The sequence below is a fragment of the Lissotriton vulgaris genome, chromosome 1_2 (genome assembly GCF_964263255.1).
Source record: "Lissotriton vulgaris chromosome 1_2, aLisVul1.2, whole genome shotgun sequence".
Lineage (NCBI taxonomy): Eukaryota > Metazoa > Chordata > Amphibia > Caudata > Salamandridae > Lissotriton > Lissotriton vulgaris.
In genome coordinates, this window is record NC_141686.1 from 104,098,006 (window position 1) to 104,123,752 (window position 25,747).

General features: G+C 47.1%; 1 protein-coding gene across 1 annotated transcript in view; it reads right to left on the bottom strand.

Annotated features, from left to right (window-relative positions):
• Positions 1-453: 453 nt before the first annotated feature.
• BORCS5 (BLOC-1 related complex subunit 5) overlaps positions 454-25,747 on the bottom strand; it is a 297,446-nt gene continuing 272,152 nt past the window's right edge. Inside the window, exon 5 of the mRNA XM_086952926.1 lies at positions 454-2,139. Within this exon, the coding sequence (XP_086809052.1) occupies positions 1,879-2,139 (261 nt within the window). The 3' untranslated portion in view covers positions 454-1,878. The remainder of the gene's footprint in view (positions 2,140-25,747) is intronic.

Below are 25,747 nucleotides of genomic sequence, written 5' to 3' on the forward strand. Positions count from 1 at the left end.
AGTATCAGTAACAGAGTAACCAAACGAGCTACTGAGGATCCTAAGAAAAACCATTAGCGTCGACGACGCGGAAAAAGGGGTCCTATTATGGATTCAGTGACGTGAGCGCAATGCCGTGCTTCTGTGACGTCGTCCACGTCGGCGTGAGGAGCTACTAAAGAATTTCCGAATGTTGCTGACGCAGGGGATATTCACAAGGTGAGAGGAATCCACTGGCAGATGTATCCATCAGAAATATGTGTTTAAAACTAATTTTTGGACCATTTTGCCACTCCTCTGATGACACCCGGGGCGGCCCGCACCCACCTTTCTATCCCACTGGGGTACACAATACATCACCCTGGGTTGAACGTTCCTGTCAAACACCTGGGTTGTGTCAATGCAGCAGTTATCAAATGTAAAGAAAATTGTAGACTTTTGGCAATGGCAAGAACAATAACAAACATCTAAATATTTAGATGAATTTCTTTTTTTATTTTGGTTTCAAGTTATTAAGGAGATTACTACTCCTGCTCAATATGTACCACAGTAAAAAATTAAGTACACAGGGACTACGCTTTTAATCCTTACTGTAAACATAGACCAGACCCATGCCACAACATTCAAGGCGTAAAAAAGTATTACTACATCAGGAAACATTCCAAAGCTTTTCCTGGTGCACGACACAGACGTCTACTTTAAACTTCTCATTTTACATGCATTTCCAATGTCATATTACCATTATACATTTTGAAAATATTTTCTAACTGTGACACTCCCTGCAATCTTGTCAATGGAAAATGCATGAGGCTGCTTTAGAAGAACCACCCACATTCATAAACCTCACTGTGAAGTCAACGAAGATACCCACTGAAAGGGATGGTATATTTGACAGGGGTGGGATGACTAACATTAAATGGGAGCTGGATTTTATTTCCCAGCAAATGTAAAATACCCAACTGAGCGAATAAGAACGGAAAATAAATTAATCTCCCTCCCTCGAGACCTCCGCAATCAATCTCACCTTTTGGAAACAATTCAATTTTGAGTGGCTGACCTAAAATCTAGCAGCAGGAGGCAGACACTGGAGTTTCCATGGTGCTAGACGGCATATAACCAGACCATCCAGGGCCAAAGTACGTAAACTGGATAAATTTTAGCACCAATTCTATAAAATTATGTAATTTCTCCAGAAATAAGAGGAACACATTTAACCAAATAAATATACACTGTGTTGCGATCAACATAAAAATTACCACGAGAAACCATATTTCTTTTACCGCATAATACCTGCTATGGACGGAGATAAAACAGTAGCGGGCAGGCTGATATTTAGGGGTGCTGTGGTGGTGCAATGGCCTAAAGCTAGATATAAATTATTCTCCCTAAAGTCTGCAGAATAGCTCACGGCAGCATGCTCCCACAAACACCATCCTCCTCTCCAACACAAGAATTCGTATCTCAGAAATTGGAATACATCAGGGTTCAGATGAACAACAGAGACTGAGTTAGTATAATTATGCCATTCACCTCTCCCCAGTTAGTGATTTAGATGATCGGTGGGCCTGGTGTCCGTATTCACAGGTTCTCAGCCAGTTGTTTGCAGGTGAGGCAGAAGCGGGAAGTTAGTGGAGCGCTGACCACTTTACTATATTCATAGATTCCAGGCCCTTCACTGGAAAGCAAACCAAAATAGAAACTTGGAGCATGTAATACATCGGTTTCCTTAAAGGCCATTGTACTGTTGTCTATGAACTTAAGTAGAGAGACCTCTATCGACAGTACTGGCCTCTAGCCAGTGAGGAAATCCTCTGGCTGCTTCTATGAAAGGAAGCACCACTTCCACCCAGCAGAAGGGCAGTCACGCATGCGCATCTTGGTTCAAGCATTGAAACACATTTAAGAGCTGGGAAAGTGAGAAGAGGGGGGCTGTGGCTTCGGATCCCGGTCAGGAGACATGCAGAATGGTTCCAGCCTCTCGCACTCTGGAAGCATGCAGTTCAGTTTATCCATCAACGGCACCGTTTGGTCAATGCCCATCTGGATGCGTCTCAAGATGGCCGACATCTCGTTCACCTTCTGGATCTGCTCGGCATATTTGGCAAAGCGCTTCTGTCGCTCCTGCATGAGACTGTAGAGTGTGTCGACAGAACTATCCATCTGTACCAATGGACCAGGAGAAAATACATTATGGTTAAAGGTGGACATTTTATCGTTCACTATTCAACTTTTTTATTTTTAATGTTTCAATGCATTACAAAAATGGTCACATACGTAGCAACAAACAAAAGAACGACTGAATAAAAATAAAAAAGGGTTTTAGATACAGGTTTAACATTCGCAATATCGGCCCTTAGTTTTTTCATGCGTTCTATTACAGAAAATTCCTTTAATTGATGTATCACCTTTCACTCTTATTATTTTGTGGTTTTTTTTATAGACAACCTTTATTAGGCTATTGAATTTATAAGCACAGGTGCACCACATATAAGAATTGTACAAACTGAGTCACAAGTTTGTTACAAAAGATACTATCCAAATGTCCAATTTTTTTTTCTTCAAAAAAATCCTCTTTATTGTTCCATTTGTAAGAAAGAAAAGCCGACGCGTTTCGTCCCAGATGGGACTTCTTCAGGGCGAGATGAGCTAAAACCTCATGGGCAATTCGGCAGGTCGTATAAAGGTGGACAATCGTAACGATGATTGCTGTGTTATATACAGTCTGGATGTATGTTTTGAAAATTCACTTTAGCTTTGAAGGAGACGAGGTTCCTGATCAGGATACGAAGGATAGAGGGCTGCGGTTTAGACCTTTATATGGCAAAGCAACCCAAAAGCTTATGTGGTGTCCAGGCGAGCACCATCTATCAGGTGTGCCCTAAAGGCCTGGTTTCCAATTCTAAGGCTAAGATCGGTATTCCAATATATCAAATAACCAGGTGCTATACGTACTGGAGGAGTCAAGACGTACATTGAAGGAGACAGTTTGAGCCGCCACAACCACCCCTCCGCGTGTCGGCAACAGACATATGAAGTTTTGGTTCTACACTGTGGATTGCCGACCAGAGCCATAAAATTGGGGATCAGAATTGGCCAGGAATAAAGGAAGGCTGTTATTTGATATATTGGAATACCGATCTCGCCCTGAAGAAGTCCTTTCTGAGACGAAACGCGTCGGCTGTTCTTTCTTACAAATGGACAATAAAGAGGCTTTTTTTGAAGAATTTAAAAAAAAAAAAAATTGGACATTACTCTTAGTATCTTTTGTAACAAACCTGTGACTCAGTTTGTACAATTCTTATATGTGGTGCACTTGTGCTTATAAATTCAATTACGTTAAAGTTCTGTATGGAACTATCACTGTGATGGTGGGTGTTCACACAAATCCCATTCTAAAATATAAAGTGAAAATTACTATTGTGGTCATTTTGGTTAGGTGCATTTGTAAACAAGGTTCCACCGTCCATTTTGCTCTAATCTTTATTAGGCTTTTTACGGCCACAAGGTAGCCAACAGTGGACATGGCACAGATGCAGTACATTGTATAACAAACCCATATTGGGACCATGGAAAACCCAGAAAATATATATACAAATAATGATTGCTCTCCCAGACGTGTAAACATAAATGCATCGGGTAAGAAACTCAGCCACTTCCCCACAACGTCCGTGCTTTTGGGGTCAGCCCCTCACCTCAAATACCATGGTCATTACGAAAGGAGGGGTTGGGGGACGACTCAGCCATTTTGCCACCACATCACGGATTTGCAACGAGGAGGGCCGTACCTAGAAAGGCCCTTTCAGCCTTAGTGCCACCCGTACCCCTTAATTATCCCTAGGAGGATCAAAAGGGGGGAGAGAGAGGGGACTATCCTCCCCAGCAATGTCACTAGTCACTGCGGTCCAGTAGAGTTGTATCTTTGCAGAGAACCATACCATACAGAGGTAGTCTGCTGGGTTAGTCGTAGACCGTGTGTAGAACAAGTTACTTACCTTCGGTAATGATGTATGTGGCAGAGACATATGTTAGTTGTAGATTACTTACCTTAGCATTTCCCCCAGGCGTCAGTCTGGATCCAGGGATTCTTTTCTTTAGCAATACCCCTGTAGGTAGTGGTGTCGGTCGACTCCGCGTCCATCGTTGGCATCGTGGTCACTGAAATGACGTTGTGATGCCTAATTCAACGCCGCCCTTGTGTGCTGACGTCAGTTCTGATATGACTTTCCACACCAGAAGCGCAGAGCCATGAAAGACACTGACCACTGGTGCGCCACAACTAGGGCCCTGTGAGGGAGTCCCTATCCCTAGAAGTTAGTTCGCAGAGTGGGGACAATGTGCGGGGCAGTAAGGAATCTACAACTAACATATCTCTAACAGATACAGCGTTACCGAAAGTAATTAACTTGTTCATCTGATAGAAACTGTTAGTTGTAGATTCCTTACCTTCGAATAGATACCCCAGCAATACCATCCCCGGAGGACGGTCTGGGAACCAAGTTCACACAAGAAAGTCCTGGAGGACCGTACGGGCAAAATAGCTGTCTCTCCAAACTGGACTGGACTGTCCAGGCAATAGTGTCTGGTAAACGTGTGCAGTGATAACCAGGTTGCCGCCGGGCAGATATCAAGGAGTAGGACTTTGCGAACCAATGCAGTGGTTGCTGATGTAGCCCTAGTGGCGTGAGCATGCAACCCTACTAGAGGATCCTTCTTCGCTAAAGCATAGCAGATCTTAATGCAAAGGACAACCCATCGATAGATGGTACGTTTTTGAACAGCCTGGCCTTTCTTGGCACCCACATAGTCAATAAAGAGTTGATCATCGACCCGGAAGTCTTTGGTGCGGTCAAGATAGAATGACAGCGCACGATTAGGGTTCAGACAGTGGAGTCTCTCCTCCTCCTTTGAAGGGTGCAGAGGTGGGAAAAAGGTGTGCAAGTTGATGGATTGCCCTACATAAAATGGTGTAACCACTTTAGGAAGGAACAAAGGCCTCGTTCTAAGCACCACTTTGTCTAGATGCACAGAGAAGAAAGGTGGCTTGGAATAGAGCCTGAAACTCACTCACCCTGCGAACAGCGGTGATGGCAACAAGGAAGGCAGTCTTGAGAATGAAGAGCCTGAATGACAGTTATGAAGAGGCTCGAAGGGAGCACACATATTGATTGATTGATTGATTGATTGACATAAGAAATGTGAGAACAGGATTCAAGTCCCACTCGGGCATTATGAAGGGAGATGGAGGAAACAGATGAGTAATGCCCTTAAGGAAGATGTTACGCTAGGAGACTTGAACACGGATGGCTGATCTGGCAGCTTAAGAAAAGTAGATATAGCAGCAAGATAACCTTTGAGTGCGCCCAGAGCTGAACCCTGCTGGGCCAAAGAAAGTATATACAAAAGATCCTCTGAAAGAGGGGCAGAAAGGGGATCTACAGCCTTTGCTGTACAACATGCCACAAACTTGTTCCATCTACAGGCGTATACCGTTTTAGTGGAGGGACGCCTGGCTGCCAAGATGACATCACAGACTGTGGACGGAAGGTCGAAGCTGTCAACTGTAGCAGCTCTATCTCCATGCAAGGAGGTGGAGACTGAACAGGTTCGGGTGAAGAACTGTCCCCTGTTGCTGCAACAGAAGATCCTCTAAAAGGGGCAGTATGATCAGAGGATCGATGGCCATGCTCAGAAGCTTGGGGTACCAGATTCTTTGTGCTGAGTCCGGAGCCACAAGAATAACTTGGGCCCAGTCCTGCTTGATCTTCTTGAGCACTCAGGGCAGAAGTGGTACCGGCAGAAAGGTGTACAGGAGGCTGCAGTTCCACTCGTGACGAAAAGCGTTGCAGAGTGAGTGTCGCCTTGGAAACTCCAGCACGCAATACTGCTCACATTGCGTGTTCTCTTCGGTGGTGAACAGATCCAACCAAGGCTCTCCACACCACTGAGAGAGACATTGCACCACCTCCGAATGAAGACGCCATTCGTGATCGACCAAGCACCAACAGCTGAGTTAGTCTGCCCTGGCGTTCAGAGAACCCACCAGGTGTTGAACCACCAGGGTCATGCCCTGATGTTCCAGCTATGTCCAGAGGCAGAGAGCCTCCTGGCAAAGGGTCAGCGACCAAACTCCGCCCTGTTTGTTGTAGTACCACATGGCGGTGGTGATGTCTTAGAACACCTGCACCACTTTCCCTTTGAGAGGGAGAAGGAATGCCTTCAGTGCTAGTCTGATTGCCTGGAGCTCCAGCAGGTATATATGGAGCCCGGACTCCACCGGAGACCAGACGCCTCTGGTCTCCGCCTCTCCCAGATGTCCGCCCCATCCCAGGAGAGACGCATCAGTCACTACCATTAGGTCTTGTTGCGGGAGCTGCCTCTGACCCAACCACCACTGCAGCTGTGTCACAGTCTCCTCTGAGATCTGGACATAGTTGGAAAGATTCCCCTTATGCTGTGCTTAATAGAACTTCAGGTTCCACTGAAGAGCCCGCAAATGCCACCTGGCATGATCCACCAGCAGGATGCAGGAGGCCATGAGGCCCAGTAGCCTCAGAGTCATTCTCAATAAAATCCGGGATAGAGGCTGAAACATCAGTATCATAGCCCGAATATCCCGGACTCGCTGCTCGGGAGGATAGGCCCGAAACTGCAATGTGTCCAGAACAGCTCCGATGAAAGGGAGCATCTGAGAGAGAGTCAGGTGTAACTTCGGCACATTTATAGTGAACCCCAGCGAATGCAGGTCTGCCGCAGTCTGGAGGTGGGAGAGGACAGCCTGGGGTGAGCCCACTTTTAACAGCCAGTCGTTGAGATAGGGAAAGACCAGAGCCCCTGATCTGTGCAGATGAGCTGCGACCACCGCTATCACCTTTGTGAACACCCGAGTGGCACTGGTAAGGTCAAAGGGGAGCACTGTGAACTGATAGTGCTCAAGGCCCACCGTGAACTGTAGATAGCGTCTGTGGGCTGACAGGACGTGAATGTGGAAATGAGCGTCCAGAAAGTCCAATGCCACCATCCAGTCTCCGGAGTCAGAAATGACTTGAGCTAATGTGATCATCTTGAACTTGTCCTTCCGGAGGTAGCAGCTGAGGGCCCGTAGGCCTAGATTAGGACGCAGGCCTTTGTCCTTCTTGGGCACCAGAAAGTAGCAGGAATAGCAACCATGACCTACTTCTGGCACAGGGACCCTCTCTATAGCTCCCTTGGAGAAAAGAGCTGAGACTTCCTGGCGGAGAAGTGCCAAATGATACTCTGACATGCGATCGTAAGACAGTGGCATTGGGACGGGATTGTCTCGAAGCGGAGGGAGTGGCCCCTTCAGACCATTGGCAGTACCCACCTGTCGGACGTGATGGATTGCCAGTGGAGGAGGTGAAGGCGAATCGTGCCTCCAACTGGCTGAAGATGGTCCTGGAACATCGGACCAGGAAGATTTGGAGGCAGTGGAAGGGGGGGGGGTGGGAAGGGGGGGGGGGGGGGAGGATGGCAGACTGGCCCTCCTGCTGGCTCCCAGATCCGCGAAGATGCTGGGTTCCACGTCCGCGGCCACGCAGAGGCTGGACAGCTTGCGTGAAGCTGTGGCTAGACTGGACCGGACGTGGTTGGGCATCTTTTCCGTAGCCATGAAAGAGACAAAAAGCAGACTGGAGTGGACGGGAAGGCGCAGGGAGGACCTGGCCTGGCAGTTCGGGCTGGACTGTTCAGATTGGGCGCAGGGTCAAGACTGAATTGCATATGGCTGGGTCCAAACTGGAATGGCATGGTGAGCAAAAAGCGATGGTTTTAGGCCTAGATCTCTGTACTGGGGTGAATGTATGACATTGTTCTGCATTCTGTCCATCAGTTCTTTTTGCAAATAGAGTGGTCAATACATAGGCATGTAGGCTAGGCGCTCCACTTATGAAATTAGTACTCAAGAAAGGCCCTGTATGATTTTGACCATACAAAGGGAGCGATGGGATTGTCTAATAGCACAAATACTAAGGGAGGAGAACAGGACATGTTCTCCAGAACTAGGAAACCCTGAACGACTGAGCTTGAGCGGTTGCGGTTTCAGGGAAAACATGGCCAGCCAGACCCCAGGATGGGATATTGTGAAGCTATGCGATGAATGACAGTACGTGACCATTGCAGCACATACTTGTGTTATCAGTTTTGCGCAGCACTGACCTCACCCCCAATGAGATAGTGGCTGAAGGAGAAAATAGTTGGCACTGTGTTGTACCTGATGTGGAAAATTTAGCAGGATGGGCTGAAGGCTTAGCCACACAGATGAGTCCATGGCCACGTGACATGGCAAATGTTGAGGATTGTATGCCTTATGGTGAGGGGATCCAGACCGAGATTATCCATACATGCAGAAGTCTGAGCGTGTGGCAAACAAATGTCAGACAGCACAACTCCCAACATTCTGTCACTCCCAGACATCAGAGGACCCTGATACGCAAGGGACCTGGGGCACTTTATTATGTTCCCTGGCAATAAACGGCCAAGGAGAATCTCAAAACGTTGTTCCCACCACTTACAGAGTAAGCAGGGAAATGGATTAGAGCTTTTCAAAAGCAAACTGCAGGCATCATCTTGGCAGTAGGGAACATAAAAAGTTCACTTGGCTCTCTTATAGGAAATGAGACAGATACTGCTTTCCAGGAGGCTGGAGTGAGAAATGTTCCCTCACTGAGACTAGGTATAATATCGTGCCTTACAGGCATGGACTGGAGCATCACCACATTGGGAGACTTTTTTTACAGAGGGTGCACTAAAGTCACATGAAACATTTGTACGCATGCATGGTGCCGCTGATACGTTGTTTCTATTACACGCACATATTTCCAGATATATACGCACCGCACGGGCATTCGAAGATACTGAACCACCCACGAACACACTACTTACCATGCAATACTTACTGGGCAATGGGGCTCGACTGACAAAATGGCTTACTCACGGGATTCGAACTAAGAGAGCGATCTCATTGCAGCTGCTCCGTGACAAGTGGAGAGGAGATGTGGGATGTGGGCTGTGCATTTACAGCCAGGGAATGGGACACTATATTGTGGTTTCCCAAGAAGGTCTCTTGTAATCCCAAATTTAAATGTATTCAATTGATGTTGTTACACAGAGCGTACCCCACACAGACTGAGTGCTATGTTTCAGGGGGTGACTGATGACTGCCGGCGCTGCCACGCACCTAATGCGGGGCTGGTGCACATGGTATGGTCTTGCACTAGGCTGGGACATTACTGGGAGAAGATATGCAAAATATTGACGATGATAGCACCAATACGCCAGGATGACTCCTTGGAATACTGCATACTGGGTCTCTGACTCCGTGAAAAGAAAGGGAACCCAGCCTCGCGATTCGCTAATCTTGCACTCCTTCTAGCTAAGAGGGCCATAACTACACGATGGACAGCCACTAGGCCCCGTCACTACAGGAATGTCACTCAGAAATGCTGAGATGGGGTAAGGCAGAGGGGGCTGAACTGAAAAGGGAGGAAAGCAGAGGTCTTCGAAAAACACCGATCTCACTGAGCTGGTATGCGATGCAAGAGGAATATACTGCGATTGACATTTTGTCCTGCTGAAATGTGTTGGGTCTGTCACATAGGAGCTTGTTCCAATGTTATGGAGCAATTGGTCTCCTCACATTATCTGTGTGCTAGTCTGGGTAAGATGGCGGAACTGAGCAGTTTCAACATGTCAGACCTTGGAACCGATGTACACACACCTGTGAACACGATCGATACGCAAATACTGCTGTTTTAATTGAGGACCGAGCACGCAGAGAGGGAGGGGGTTTGGGTAATGATTTTTCTGTTAGGATATTATAATTGTACTGAATATTGATTGCTTTGATAGACAGTCATCTGGTCGACTGAAATGATGCAGACGAGAATGCGGAGAGTAATCTAAATTGACATACAATTGGAGGCTTATTTTAATAATCCTGGTCCGCCATGTATTGCATACAAGGACACTTATAGATGCCAGTCAATGTTAAGTATATCATACTGTATTAGATGTGAACATGCCATATTATACCATATGCTTGTTTGTCGTTATATCTTCCTATGATGGCAGACTCACTGTTCTATAAAATAAATAAAAATTGAAAAAAATGACGAGGTATAATGATTCCCCATTTAAATAAGTTAGGACAGTAGTTTGGGATCCGTTGAGTCAAATGTATCCAGGCAGGCCAGACATTGGGTCCCTCATGGCTCAATCAATACAGCCGAATGAGGACCCTGCTCAGTTTTTTACCAGAATGAAGGAGAAATGACCTCGAGAAGTAGGTCAGGGTTGGGAAATAAGAAGGGGAAATGCTGTGTTGGTTTACAATATAGTGAAGGAGGGTTTACTCTCTCATGTACAGGATAATCTACACAAATAATTAATTTTTGTAAGAAGAAGCAGGAGAAAGACAGAAACACGCAGGAGGTGACAGAGAAAACAGCAGCTAAGTAAGTGCAGCAAAAGTTGGCAAAGAAAGGAGCAGTGGAAGGAGCTGTAGTAGCAGCCAACCCTCAGATAACTAATGTTTGTGAGATCAGTCCCAGGGTCCACCCAACAACAGTACCCACAACAGAAGGATAGTATAAGGGTCACAAGGAAGTAAGGGAGGAGGAGGAATAGGAAGCGGCAAAATGCGTCCCCAAAGGATGGATCAAACATGCCATTACTGTCACAGGCATAGACACTTCATTAGAAATTGCAGAACTAAGAGATGGGATTAACAAAATGGAAGGACAGGTGTTTATAATCAGCCAGGAAATACAGTAGTGCAGCCGCAATCAAACCCACTGATAATATATGTACCTCAGATGCCACCACAAAATGTGCCGAAACCAGCAATGCCTCGGTTGCAAGAGAAGCTGCCACACCAAAGTTACCAAGCACCCCCAATGGTACCCTCCCTCAAAATGGACAGGGAGGTGAGATTGTGAGAGGAGGAAATCCTCTCCAGAAAAAATTATGTGGGAAGATATACACACCGAAGGTACCCACAGAGTAGTTCCATGCGTCCAGTATTGTCAGTGGTGCTCGTCCAGATGAGGAACCCACTATGACGGTAACTATAAACGACAAGAGATGTATATTCCTTACATATACAGGCGCAACCCAAACTTGTGTTAGACCTTCCAATTTCTAATAGATCAATTGACACACTAGGATTCTTTAGGGCAGTAATGAAGTTTCCATTTACTAAACCAGTGGAGATGGAAGTAAGAGGTAGTTACATTGATGGCTGTTTACTTTTCTCTCCAGCTAATCTATTGGAGAGAAAACTTATGGCCAAATTAAATAGAACTATTCATTTTGAGCCTGATAGCACTATGATTTGTCCTACTCATGGAGTTCTACCTTTCAAGATCATGGCTGTAACAGTTGATTCGTCTAATGTAGATCAAATCAGAACTCGACCCACTGATATAGAAGCATTTGCTACAGCAATGTATACAAAAATAGCAGAAACACCAGTTACTAGGAAGAGAGGTACAGTTACCTTGAGGTTTTTTTTACAGTGACAAAGGCAAGATTCTTGGATACCTGACAATGAAATGATATGGCAAATAGAAGCCTTAGAGATAACACAAACTTATGGCACTCTGATAGCCAGCGATCATAACCATGTCTTGTGGGCATGTGTTCTATTCAGTGAGCCAGGTAAAACTGTTAGGGAAATACTGGATGATCAACTTTTTGACAATTTTGGAAGTAAGGACGCCCACACCAGGTACAGCTTTTGATTCAGTTAGGGATCTTTCCCAAGTACCAGACACCTTGTGGACTAAGGTTCCCCATGATATAGGCCTTATTCGTAGAGCTACACCATTCAGAATTACATTGAAAGAAGGTGCGCATTTACTTAGGGAAGACAGTGTACTCTTTCTGAAGCAGACCAGGGCATTGCCACTTTTACACAGGCTTTAACCCCTTCACTGCGGCGGCTATTCCGCAGCAGTGCTAAAGGTGCGGGGCAGAAATGCGGCGGGCGCATGCTGGTGACGGAACTGCTCCGTCACCAGCGTCGGTTGCGCTGTGCTTATGACGGAGCGGTTCCGTCATGGCCCCACCCGCTCAATAGAACGCTCAGCGCAGGCGCGGAATTCGCGCCGCACAGGAGCGTCGGCAGGCCATGACGGAACCGCTCCGTCATCAGCACGGCGCCCCCGCAGCTGATGACGGAGCGGTTCCGTCATCAGCAGGGGAGGGGTTAATAGAGCAAGGAGTAACTTACTTACTTAGTATCCCTGTAACACCCCGATTTATCCGAGGGTAATATTTGACTTGTGGTTCAAGACCTGCGCCCCCTGAATGATGTAGTAGTATCAGAATGTCCAATTAATCCCCACCCTTTCATCATTTTGATGATTATTCCTCAGGATGCTAAATATTTCTCTGTTATAGATTTCAAGAATGCCTTTTTTAGCATCCCTCTCCATCCAGACAGCCATTATTTGGTAGCGTTTTCCTGTTGAGGGATTCAGTATTTGTATTCTCATTTACCTCAAGGGTATTGTAATTCTCTTAGCATTTTCAACAGCAAAATTTACCTAACATTCTCTGTGCGACAGTACATTGTTGCACTATGTCGACATATTAGTTTGCAGTCCTACAGAACAGCGGTGTAGGAATGATACCACATCTATATTGGTTACTCTCGCACAGAGAGGATACGAGGTAGAAAGAGACAAAGTTGACTATTGTAAGGAGGAGGTCTATTACTTACGACAAATATTGTCAGCTATTGGTCGACAAATAGCTCCTGAAAGCACAGCATTTGTACATCAATTGAGTGAGCCACAAACTGTTAAGGGAATGCAGAAGTTTCTTTGCCTCAGTAATTATGTGAGACAATTGGTCTTTGATTACAGCACTTTAATAGCGTCTTTTCTAGCTTCTATTAAACAGGCAAAAGACAGAAAAAATAAAGTGGACACCAGAAATTAGGGAGATCTAAAACAAATTGAAGACTGAGATAACAAACGCCCCAGTTTTGGGGACTCATGAATACACCAAGGAGTTTGACTTCTTTTTTATCATTGCAATGTTCAAGTGATGACAGCTGTCCTTATGCCGACATATCCTTTAGGACACAAACATATTGCATATTTTAGTGGACAGTTGGATTCAGTGATGATGCGAGGATATTATCTATGTGAGCAAGCTCTTGCCACTACAGCCTTTGCACTGCAGAAGAGCACCCACATTGTATGGGGGCACCTTTGACGCTCTATGCAGACAATGCAGTGTTCACTATCATTCAGAAGGCTAATACTACTTTAACCACACAGTGTCAGGATATGAGGTGATACTGTCACTCCCATCTTTTAAGATTGTGAAGTGTCATACAGTGAATTCTGTGACATTCTTTGCTCATCCTATACTAGATTCTGAGGTTGATGTGCCTGACTGAGCAACGTATAGACCTAGTGAATATAGTAAAGCAACAGAGGATCCTATTCCAGGTAGTATTGTCTATTTTGTCGATGGTTCCTCTACTATTGACTAGGGTACAGGAGTAAGATATACAGGTACAGCAGTAGTCCGAACACAACCGTATTACTCTTCAGACATGCCACATAGAGCAGTCAACACTACCAGCACATTATTCTACACAAGCAGCAGAGTTGAATGTGTCTCGTAAGCAAGGAATAGGAGAAGTCATCACAATCTAGTCTGATTCGGATTATGGGACTACCACTAAACATTCTAGCATTAAGAATTGGAGCAGGAGAGGTTTCTTGAAGTCAGACGTAAGTCCTGTTATGTATATGAATCTTTTAGAGGCTTCAATAGAGGCACTTGCGTTACCACAGGCAGTGGCAGTTGTGAAATGTGCGGCACAAACAAATGGACAGGATTTTGTGTCATGGGGAAATGCTGTAACAGATTGGGCAGCCCAGGATGCAGCTAGGCGCACCCCCGCCTGTACCTTCAGATTCACAACCTGTCCCTGTTTTGGTGGCCCAGACCGCCTCATTGTCGGATTCTGAATCTAACATTACCACAGATGGTATGCCTCATTATGCTGAGACAGTGCATTTTACATCTTCGAAAGTTGCAGGAAGCTCCGAAACACTTATGGGAGGCTACAGGTTGCTCCTAGTCAGGGGACAACTTAATGTACAGATAAACATCTATAGGCAAACCAGAGATGCCTCAGGCTTTACTTACGATCGCTTTTGATCAATTGCATTTACCAGCTCACATCTCAAGAGATCATTTGTCTATGCAAATATAAGATTGGTTCATTCCCAGCTTACATGATATGCGTACCATGTACCTTCTTAATTGTACCGTTTGTCAACAATTCTCTCCCAATCCCACATTGAAGGTGAGAAATTCTACCATTCTACGACCACAAGGTCCTTTTAAAGTTCTACATATTGACTTTGTGGAAATGTTCGATAAATGCAACAACTAGCAGTAGGTGGGCTCCCCAGCCGGAGAGCAATGCTTCCGCTGTCAAGATTATCTGAGGAACTTGCTCTAGGAACGGTCGTCCCTTGGAAAGGTTTTTGGTGTTCCGCCACTGCAGAGAGCGATGAGTCCGACCGTCTACCAACACTAGGTCCGTTAATTTACCTTGAGCCTTGTTCCATTGACGTGATAGGCACTCTTGTAGAGGACGCATTTGCAGTCTTGCATGGGGCACTATGAAAATGCAAGAGGCCATCATCCCTATGAGCTGCTTGAACACTCGTGCTGGAAGGGAGTGTTGTGGCTGAAACTTTGTGAGAAGAGTTTGCATGCTGGCTATCCTTACTGGAGTGGGATAAGCTGGCGCTCTTGAGGTGTTTATTGTGGCACCGAGGTACTGTTGTACGTTGGATGGTTGCAGTTAAGACTTGGTGTGGTTTATTGTGAAGCCCAAGTTGTGGAGCAGTTGGATTGTGGCATGAGTGTGTTCCACACACTGGTTGTATGAGCTGGCTTTTATGAGCCAGTCATCGAGGTACAGGAAGACGTAGATGTGTTGTCTTCGTAAATGTGCTGCCACTACTGCTAGGCACTTGGTGAATCCTCTTGGTGCTGTTGTGACTCCGAATGGGAGTACTTTGAATTGATAGTGCTGCCCGTCTATTACAAATCTGAGATACTTCCTATGAGCTTTGTGAATGGGAATGTGGAAGTATGCGTCCTTGAGATCTAGAGTAGCAAGGAAGTCGTTTTGTAACAGGAGAGGAAGCACTTGTTGGAGTGTGACCATGTGAAAATGGTCTGACTGTATGTATATGTTTAGCGGTCTGAGGTCCAGAATAGGCCTTAGAGAGCCGTCCTTTTTTGGGATAAGAAAGTATGGGGTGCAGAGGAACTGGTTCTATTGCACTCTTTTCTAGCAAAGATATTACTTCTTGCTTTAACAGTGACAGATGTTCTCGTGACATTGGACGCTGCTTGGGTGGTATGTTTGGGGGGGGGGGGGGGTAGATGTTAGCTCTAGACAGTAACCTGACTGAATAATTTGTCACACCCACCTGTCTGATGTGATGTTGGTCCAGGCAGGTAGGAATTGTTGCAGTCTTCCCCCCCACAGGAGTGGAATGTTGGGGGGGAAGGGGAGGAAAGTCATTGGGTAGGGGTGGAGGCAGAGAGGGAGTTGTTGGTTTTGCCTCTGCCTTTGTTGTTGTTACCCCTGTAACCCCCTCTCTGGTATCCCCTAGTAAATGTGGATTGGCTAGGGGTCTTGTAGGAAGTGGAGGGGCTTTTGGAGGAGTAGTCTCTTGCGTTGCCTCTATATGATGAGCGACGAAAAGAACGTCTGGGAGCTTGCAGCTGCAAGGCTCCCATAGATTTTGCTGTGTCGGTCTCTTTTTCATTTTCTCTAAAGACACATCAACATTTGGGCCAAATAAATGTGTCTCATCAAATGGCTGATTAAGGATGGAATTGTGTACCTCAGGTTTAAAACCTGAAATACGTAGCCAGGCATGTCTATGCAAAAGGGTACTGGTATTGATTGCCCTTGAGGCAGTATCTGCAGCATCTAGGGCACAACAAATGGAAGTATTAGTCATATTTTTACCTTCTTGTATGAGTTCATTGGCCCTATTTTTATACTTGTCTGGTAGATGCTGCATTATGGACTCCAGTTCATCATAATGTGCCCGGTCATATCTTGCCAACAACGCTTGAGTATTGGCAATGCGCCATATGTTAGCTGTCTGTGACGCTGTGCGTTTACCAGAGGCGTCAAGGAGTTTATATTCCTTATCTGGTGGTGAGGCCTCACCTGATGTCTGTGAATTAGCACATTTATGTGCATTAGATACAACTAAAGAATCTAATGGTGCTGGACCGCTAATGTAAGCTGGATCTGTAGAGGCAGCTTTGTATTTTTTCTCAATGCGAGGGTTGAGGACCCGAGCACTGACGGGTTTTTTAAATACCTCTGTTGCGTGCTTAATGACCCCTTTAAGCATTGGCAAAATGGCAGTGGACCTTTGTGTATTAACAAAAGTGTCCAATAGGAAATCTTCCTCCACAGTATCGGTGTGCAAGTCAACCCCATGGTACTGGGCAGCTCTTTGGACTAGTAGGTTAAAAACTATAGTGTCCTCTGGTGGGGATGGCCTAGATGGATATACATCGTCTTGGGGGACGTAAGGCACATCAGGGGTGTTATAATCATCCAATGGGTTAGGAGACTGAGGGGGACTATTGGTCACTGCTGGGTCATGTGCAACTCCACCTGTTTCATCAGAGTCCGTATTTACATCATCATCTGGATTAGTGGATGGTGTAGGCAAATGATGTGGTGTAGGAGGAGGAACAGTATGGGGAGGTGGTGGAGAAGGGACCCTTAATGGAGAGTTTGCAATGCCTCATCTTTGGAGGAAGAGGAGGTGTGGGTGCCTCCAGTGGTCTCTTCTTGGAGCTAAGAGCTAGTTGGCCAGTCTTAGGATCCTTTACAAGAGTCTTTTGAGTAGGATCTGGTGTAAAAAGCTCTTCTGTGTAGGGTAGATCCTTCGGGGTCAAAGTTTTTGGTTCCGGAGGTTTTTTCGGCACCGACTCGGTAGCTGGTCTAGGGTCTTTTGGCTTAGAAGTATGACCTTTCGAAATGTCTTACCTGAACGTGTTTTTTTTCGGTTATGGGTGTTTTTTCGGCTCCGAAGCGTGTGAGTCGGGGCCTTTAGGTGTTTTTTTACTTGGCTCCGAGTGCGGTTTTGGCATCGATGAGCCGGTGCCAGTCTTCGGCGCTAAGTGCTTAGGTGTCGGAGCAGTGGTCAGCGTGATTGAGGAAGATGGCTTCTTTTTCGGTGTCGGTATGGGATCGGCACGGGGAATATGTTGACTCGAGCCTGAGCCACCTGAAGGCTTAGTAGGCTTCTTTGCCGGGCCCGAAGGCGGGGCGTGGGAAGCAGTCTCTTGGTGTGCACCCGGGCCCGAAGGTGAGGGTGGGTGTCGAGGAAGGGTTGGGGTCGACGGTCTTACTTACGACCCGTTGAGCTGGAGTGATGTCCTCGACGTCTGAATCTTCGGAATCAGAGGAGCTGGCACTTTCTTCGGCCCACTGGTGTTCTGGCACGTCAACGCCTTCTTCAGATGTTGTCGGGAATCGACGCTGACGAGCGAGCCATTGTTCTTCGAGCTAGTCTGTCCCGAATCGTCTTTTTGGAGCGGAAAGAGGCACAAGCGGAACAGTCTTTGGCCTCGTGCTCCGGTGAGAGGCAAAGGTTGCACACCTCATGTAGATCTGTGTGGGGAAACTTCGACCCACATGGAGGACACTACTTGAATGGTGTCCTTTCCATGAGCCAGAGAGTAAGGCCTAAGTAGGACCGAAGGCCTTCGTCGACGACCGGAATCGAAGACTTCAAAGTGGTGAAGAATCGCGTTGATGTGGAGCGCGATCGAAACAATACCGTCGAACTGGGTGAGGATTGCACGCCGAAGGAAATTCTGTTCCAAACCGCAGCACAGGAAACACATCCGAAAGTAAATGAGAAGCACGCCATCACGGAGGTCAACCTTTAAGTTGTGCACATAGGTGATACAGTTTGTTAAAAAGTTTGTCCGGAAATGGAGAGAGGCCAAGTTCAATGGGCTTTTCACAGTGATGATGATGACGCAGACAGCCCTTAAAATGACAGGAAACCTTGGATTATCAATTAGATATTCAACTAAATCCACCATCAAGCCAAGTACTGCAAGCAATGTAAATGTACCAAGAAGGGGGAAGAAGATTGGCATCGTAAAAATACCACCTTCCTCCTCTGCCTATGGACAATATTCTGCTTTTGGACAATTTTTTGGTTCAACAGAATGAAAGTTATGTATTTTTCTTTTCATTTTCCGTCTCTTAACACTATCACTTCTGTTATTGCCCTTTATAGTAATTTATATTTTGGATCTAACTTCCCACGCTTGCGAAGAGAACTCGCTGTTCATGTTAATGTGTCTAATAATATCCATACTAGATTATTAGATAATATGTGGTATCAGCATACCAGACATAGATTCAGAAAGTACTAATGAATCATATTTCATTCGCTCTTTAATTCTTCATGCCACAGGATCAGATAGGCTACACTCAACTAAAGAAGTACCCCCAAGCACAGCTCTATGCCTTTTGCATCTTCATCTGTGTAGGTTTAAGGACCAAATGCAGCCAACACATGTTAGGGTAGTACAGTTTCTAATTAATGTCACAAATGCCTCTTCAGCAGAAGTTTTATATATCCTTACAGACAGGCCATCAATGATGAAACTGCATGAATGAAGAAAACCGGTCACCCTAACACTGTAGAATTGATAAAAAGGGTCTTAGGTTTAGGATTTTTAAGAGTAACACGCCCGCCCACTGAGTGCAATAGTTATTTAGTAAATCTTTTACCCCCAGATTGTGTCCGTAGGCCAGGATTTATAATTACCGGATCAGTTTATGCCCATGATCAATGGCATGCTGATATTGAATGCTCGTGTAGTGTCATGTCTTTATGGAATGGTACTGATACTAGTCAGGATGCAGTAAGAAAGTGTGCGCATGTATGGGATGATAATGTTGCATGTTACACTTGGATAGATAGTACAGTACATCCTCAGACAGTCATGAGATTAACATCGGTTTCTTTATGTTTCAGAGGAAATTGCATTGTTAATGAAGGCAGGAATAGCAACTGCAATGCCACAATAGATAAAAACAGGCATGCAGGGGGGCAGCTTCAGCTTCATGGACTATTATTGGCAGTGTAGAGTACGTTCAGCTACCACCGAACTAGAGTGCACTATGTACCATGGTCACTTTGTATGACCCTGATTTGGTCATTTCTGGAGTTAATTTATAAATGCTTCATGAACACCACATGAGCCGTTCAACGACTTTGTTACGTCATCACCGAAGGAGAAGAAATCCCAAGTATTATTGCACTACCACTTGGAATGATTTTCTCCAACATTACCGGTTGTTTAATGATGCACAGCTGTTCTTGGGAAGTATTCTGCCATTTGTTCAGGCAAAGGCAACTGCTTGAGGGCTACAGATAACTCAATAGGAACTTCATAAATACTATGAAAGATGAATTTAATGCCATAAAGGAAGAACTGCGTGCCTGGACCGGAAACAAGCATCCTAGGGCCGGTTTCAACCAGGATAGCTTGAATCGAGTGGCACAGTGAGCCCGGGACCCACGTCTGGGCATACCCTGCGCACTCAATCAATCATAGTACTTGTAGAGTGCGCTACACACCAGTGAGGGTCTCCAGGCGCTGAGGGGAGGGGGCTGCTGCTACTGCTCGAAGAGCCAGGTCTTGAGGAGTCTTCTGAAGGCGAGTAGGTCTTGGGTCTGCCGTATGTGGGTAGGGAGGGTGTTCCAGGTCTTGGCGGCGAGGTAGGAGAAGGATCTGCCGCCGGGGGTCGTTCGTTGGATGCGGGGGACAGTGGCAAGGGCGAGGCTGGCGGAGCCGAGCTGGCGGGTGGGGGTGTAGAAGCGGAGTCTGCTGTTCAGGTAGGCTGGTCCGGCGTTGTGGAGTGCTTTGTGTGCGTGGGTGAGGAGTTTGAAGGTGATCCTCGCATCGACGGGGAGCCAGTGTAGGTCTCTCAGGTGGGGGGTGATGTTGCTGGGGTGGGGGACGTTGACGATCAGTCGGGCAGAGGAGTTTTGGATGCGTTGTAGTCGTAGGTGTTTGGCTGGGATTCCCGCGCAGAGTACGTTGCCGTAGTCCAGTCTGCTGCTAACGAGGGCCTGTGTCACCGTTCTTGTTTAGGTCGGGATCAACTTGTAGATCCTGCGGAGCATGATATAGCAGGAGGAGGAGACTGCGTTGACCTGTTTAACCATGGAGAGGGAGGAGTTGAGGATGAATCCTAGGTTGCGTGCATGGTCGGTGGGTGTTGGTGCTGCTCCCAGTGTGGTCGGCCACCACGAGTCATCCCAGGCTGAGAGGGTGGGTCCGAGGATGAGTACCTCAGTCTTGTCCGAGTTCAGCTTCAGATGGCTGTTCCTCATACAGTCAGCGACGGCCTTCATTCTCTCGTGGAGGTTGGTTTTGGAGGTGTGTGGGTCCTTGGTGAGGCAGAGGATGAGCTGGGTGTCGTCGGCGTAAGAGATGACGTTGAGGTCGTGATGGTGGGCCACTTGTGTGAGGGGGGCCATGTAGATGTTGAATAGTGTTGGGCTGAGGGATGATCCCTGGGGGACGCCGCAGATGATTTCGGTGGCTTTGGATCGGAAGGGTGGGAGGCGGACGCTCTGGGTTCTGTCGGAGAGGAAGGACGTGGTCAAGTCAAGGGCCTGCTCTTGGATTCCGGCTTCTAAGAGGCGTTTCTTTAGAGTGCGATGGCAGACCGTGTCGAAGGCGGCCGACCGGTCCAGAAGGATGAGGGCTGATGTTTTGTCGTTGTCTAGTTGGCGCCTGATGTAGTCTGTGGCGGCGATGAGGGCTGTCTCGGTGCTGTGATTTGAATCTGAACTGGGAAGGGCCCAAGATGTTGTTGTCTTCCAGGTGGCGTGCCAACTGTCTGTTGACTATTTTCTCGATGGCCTTTGCTGGGAACGGGAGCGGGGAGATGGGCCGGAAGTTCTTTAGGTCCTTGGGGTCTGCCTTGGGCTTCTTGAGGAGGGCGTTAATTTCAACGTGTTTCCAGCTTTCCGGGAATGTCGCTGTTTCGAAGGAGAAGTTGATAACCTTCCGTAGTTAGGGTGCGATGGCTGCGTCTTCTTTCTTGAATACGTGGTGTGGGCACGGGTCTGACGGAGATCCTGAGTGGATGGAGTTCATGACCTTGCGTGTGTCGTCGTCGTTGGACCAGGAGGTCAGGTGGATGGCGCTGTTCACAGGGGAGGTGGGGTCTGGCGTAGTCGGGCAGTTGTGGTGTTAAAGCTGTCGTGGATGTCAGCGATCTTGTGGTGGAAGAAGATGGCTAGTGAGTTGCACAGTTCTTGAGAGGGTGGAATGTTGTTGGCCCTGGAGAGTTCCCTTACGATGCTGAAGAGCTCTTTGCGGTCGTGTGCATTGTTATCCAAGCTGTCTTTGAAGGAGGATCTCTTGGCTAATCTTATGAGGTGGTAATGTCTTCGGGTTGCGTCCTTGTGGGCTGCGTAGTTGGTCGGAGTGCGTTCGTGGAGCCATATTTTCTCCAGTTTCCGGCATGCGCATTTGGAGATCTGGAGTTAGTCGGTGAACCAGGTGGCTCTCTTGCTGGCGTGGTTGTTGGAGGGTTTCTTGAGCAGGGCGAGGGTGTTGGCGCAGTCGTCGATCCACTGTCTGAGGTTGCAAGCTGCGGTGTCTGGATTGGTGGGGGTCGGTGGGTGGGTTCTGGGTGAGGGTGGTGAACAACCGGTCTTTGGTGTCTTTGCTCTAGCAGCGGCTAGGCAGCTGTTAGGTGCAGTGGTGCGTGGTTGGTTTCTGTAAGATGAAATGGATGCATCGGTGGGCGGTCCAGTGGAGTTCGGTGGTGTGGTTGAAGGCGACATGGGTGCATGTGGAGAAGACGGGGTCCAGCGTATGGCCGGCGGCGTGGGTGGGTGCGGTGATGAGTGGTCTGAGGCCGAGGTTGGCGATCAGGGGAGGTGGAGTTGGCGTTGTTGTTGTTCTCGAGTTGGAAGTTCATGTCCCTGAGGAGGATGTAGTCCGTGGAGGCGAGTGAGTTGGTGCTGGCGAGGTCGGCGATGGGGTAGCTGAACTGGGCCTGGGGCCCGGGGGGTCTGTAGATGAGTGTTCCTCTGAGGGTGGTGTTGGGGTCAGTGTGGATCCGGAAGTGCAGGTGTTCGGCGGCATTGAGGGTGATTTCTGCGTGGGTTGCGACCTTGAGGATAGACTTGTGGACGATGGCTATTCCTCCTCCGGTTCCGTTGGCGCGATCCCTGCAGGTGATCTTGTAGCCGTCCGGGATGGCTATGGCGATGTTGGGCGCCGAGGAGTCGTTCCACCAGGTCTCGGTCAGGAAGGCCACGTCTGGGGCGGAGGTGTTGAGCAGATCCCTGAGCTCGATGGTGTGTTTGCGTGCGGAGCGGGTGTTGAGGAGTATGCAGCGGAGGTGGTTGCGTCCAGTCCTTGAAGGTTTGGTGGTTCTGTCGCAGGTGTAGCTGCAGGTGCGGCAGGAGAAGGGTCCATGGGTCTGTTTCGGGGCAGCCTGGAAGCAGGTGTGGTTTCGGCCGGAGTTGAGTGCGTGGAGGCTGCTGGCGTCGTAGTGGAGTCTGGTGTTGTGGCGTTCACAGGGTCCAGGGGTTCTGGCGCTGGGAGCGGTCCAGGCGCGGACGGGCGCACTTAGTGCAAGAAAGCAAAAGACACACAATTGATGAACGGAATGCAGTACAAATCAAAACATTCACCACCAGTCAAGAGATCGGAGTTAAATCCATAATTCTTTGGTCACCATGCCACCCCAGTTTGGACCTGGCCATATGCAAATCAGTCTTGACCCTGTGTGTCATGAAATCAGTCCAGCCTGAACTGTCAAGCCAGGTCTTCCCTGGACTGGAAACAAGCATCCTGGGACCGGTTACGGGTTCCTACCCCTCATCAGCAATGCTATCTTGAGTAAAGTGGCAAAGTGAGCTAGGGACCCATGTCTGGGTATACCCTGCCAACTTAGGGTGAATAAAGCAAACACAAAGAGATGATGGACGGAGTGCTGAAACTAGTTTGTTTGCTTGTTTCCAGTCCAGGGAAGACCTGGCTGGCACTTTGGGCAGGACTGTTCCCATGAGGAACAGGGTCAAGACTAATTTGCATATGGCTGTCTCTGAACTGGGGTGGCGAAGTGAGCTACAGAACAATGATGGGCTCAACCCAGATCTGTGACGGGGGTGGGGAGTGTCTGAAAGACTTCAGCGCTCCATCCATCATCTCCTTGTGTTTGAACGGTTCCTTACCCCAATGCCTCATGTAACAATCTAGAGGGTTCTTAACACTAAGCAATGAGCCTGTATCGCCCTCAAGGTGAACTCAAGCCTTCCTGCTAACACCACTCCGCTCGGAATTGCTGCTGGTGTGTAGATGGCACATAGACCCCAGCTCAATAAGAGATCTATAGAAGAGTAACTAAAAATAATTATGAACCATGAATTTGAGACCTAAGAGAAAGTCATGACTTTGATGCAAAATAAGTAAGCAGTTAGACGGTGCATCATGAAGATGATACAAAACTGATCCAGAAGTAGTTATGGGTAAACAATTCATAATTCTCTGCTAGTAAGTTCATCAAGATGGTGGTAAATATGCTACCTAATGTCATGGGAAATATAAGGTTGCAGCTTATTCTTCCTTCAAGGCATAACCAAGCACTGTACTAAACAGAGATCTGTTACTTTGAACTGTGAGACATGTTTGGGTCGTCTATAGAGTGTCATGGAGATAGGCTTTGCCTTCACACTGTGTTAAGTTAGCATGAGCTTATTAGAAGTTTAAACGCCATTTTACCTTTCTGCTGCTTCTGCACACGGCACATATTGTTATTAATGCTTTGAGCCTAGTAGAATCATTTGCTTCACACGAGAATAATAGGTTTTCCTATAGTATCAGCTTTGCTTGGTAAGCTATGTCTGAACAGCGAGTGCCGAGGCCTTCAAGGTTATTTCAACACAGTGGTTGCTGTTCGGTCTGATCAGCGCACGTCCTTGACATAACACATATGCAGCTGTGGCCAACTCTGGCTTTTGGCGCTTTTAATAATGCACTGCGCAGAGCATGCACACTCACTTAATGGATATTTGTATGCAGCGAGTTGGTGTAGAAGATGATGTGATCTCTTTCTACTAAGACCAGAGGTATGGGGCCGCCCTGCTAAAACCCAAAGAGACCTTCTTTAGATATAATATATTATACTAGCAAGGGAGGGTAAGACTTAGGTGTAATTTAGCCTTCTTCCCTTTAGCATGCTTTCTCCCTTTATATTTTATGGAATAGTAACTATGCTGATAACCTTGTTGCTTATAATAAGTTTGCTTGTATTAGCTAAGATACTGCGCCTGAGAACACAGTATTAGAAATAAATATTTCAAACTTGCACGTGTCCTCATTTATTCCTCTTTCTGGACTAGTATGTTAGTATGACGAAAGAGTGTTCATGTGTTCCAAGTGACCTGAGGTGTTCTAAGTTCATGTTCTGGGTTGTCTAATCATTGGGGGTGTGTAAGAACCAATGAGACACTGATTGCTAGTCTGGTAGGGGATTTTGGATACTAAGGTGAGTTTTGGCACACCCTAATTCACTGAGGTTCCAAGTCTCTATGCACAGTTCTTTGTAGGAGCAGAATCCCTGCGACATGGCGCCCAATCGTTGTTGGTCTTATTACATGACACTTGAGTCGAGCCGATAAAATATGGTCAGAGGATTGGTGGCCAATCTCTCTTGGCCCTTGTCCATTGCCCAAACCATCTGTCAGGAATCTTGGGGTAATAATTGATAACAAGCTCTCCATGGCTGACCACATAAATAAAGTAGTGCAAACTGGTTTTGGCATTATACGCAAGCTGAGGAAAATCTTTAAATGGATACCCCTCTCAGCTCGCATGCCCCTAGTACAAGGACTCATTATCAGCAGGATTGATTATGGAAATGCACTTCTGTCCTCAATAAATATCACTCTCCTGGCCCTCCTACAGGTCCTCCAGAACACCGCTGCAAGGCTGGTGCTGGACCTGCCGGCCCGCACCCCATCTCTGCCTTGTCTTAAGTCCTTGCATTGGCTCCCTATACAAAAGCGTATCAAGTTCAAATTATGTTGCCTGGTCCATAAATCCATCAATGGACAAGGACCAGCATACTTAGAAGGCAAGCTAAAAGCCCACAAACCAGCAAGAATGCGGAGATCCTCAGGCAAATCCCTTCTTACCATCCCGAGGGTTCGCACAGCCAGAAATGGTGACAGGGCATTTATTAAGACAGCCCCTGAAACCTGGAACTCTCTTTCTCTTCAGATAAGGACGGAGTCCGACTACCTCAGGTTTCGTAGAATACTAAGGACGTGGCTGTTCTAGCCCTGCCTACCTGTTAGCGGGTCCACAGCTGGGAGTTCTATGATCTTTTTCTTCTGCAAGCGCTCTGAGACCTTCGGGTGATTTATGCGCTATACAAATGCAAATTAAAGTAAAGTAAAGTAAAAGTTTTAGAAAAAGAATGTTGCTGCTTTAACAGCGAGATATGCCACAGATAGTGAGAACGCGGCTTCGGAATCTGACATGGGCGCTGATATTGTTGGACAGCGCGGCGGAGATTACCATAGTACGAGAGGCCCTGCGTCCACTACTAAAAGTGACAGCGACTGACCAATATGTTGTTGTGGAGACAGCGGACATTAGAGTAGCTCCC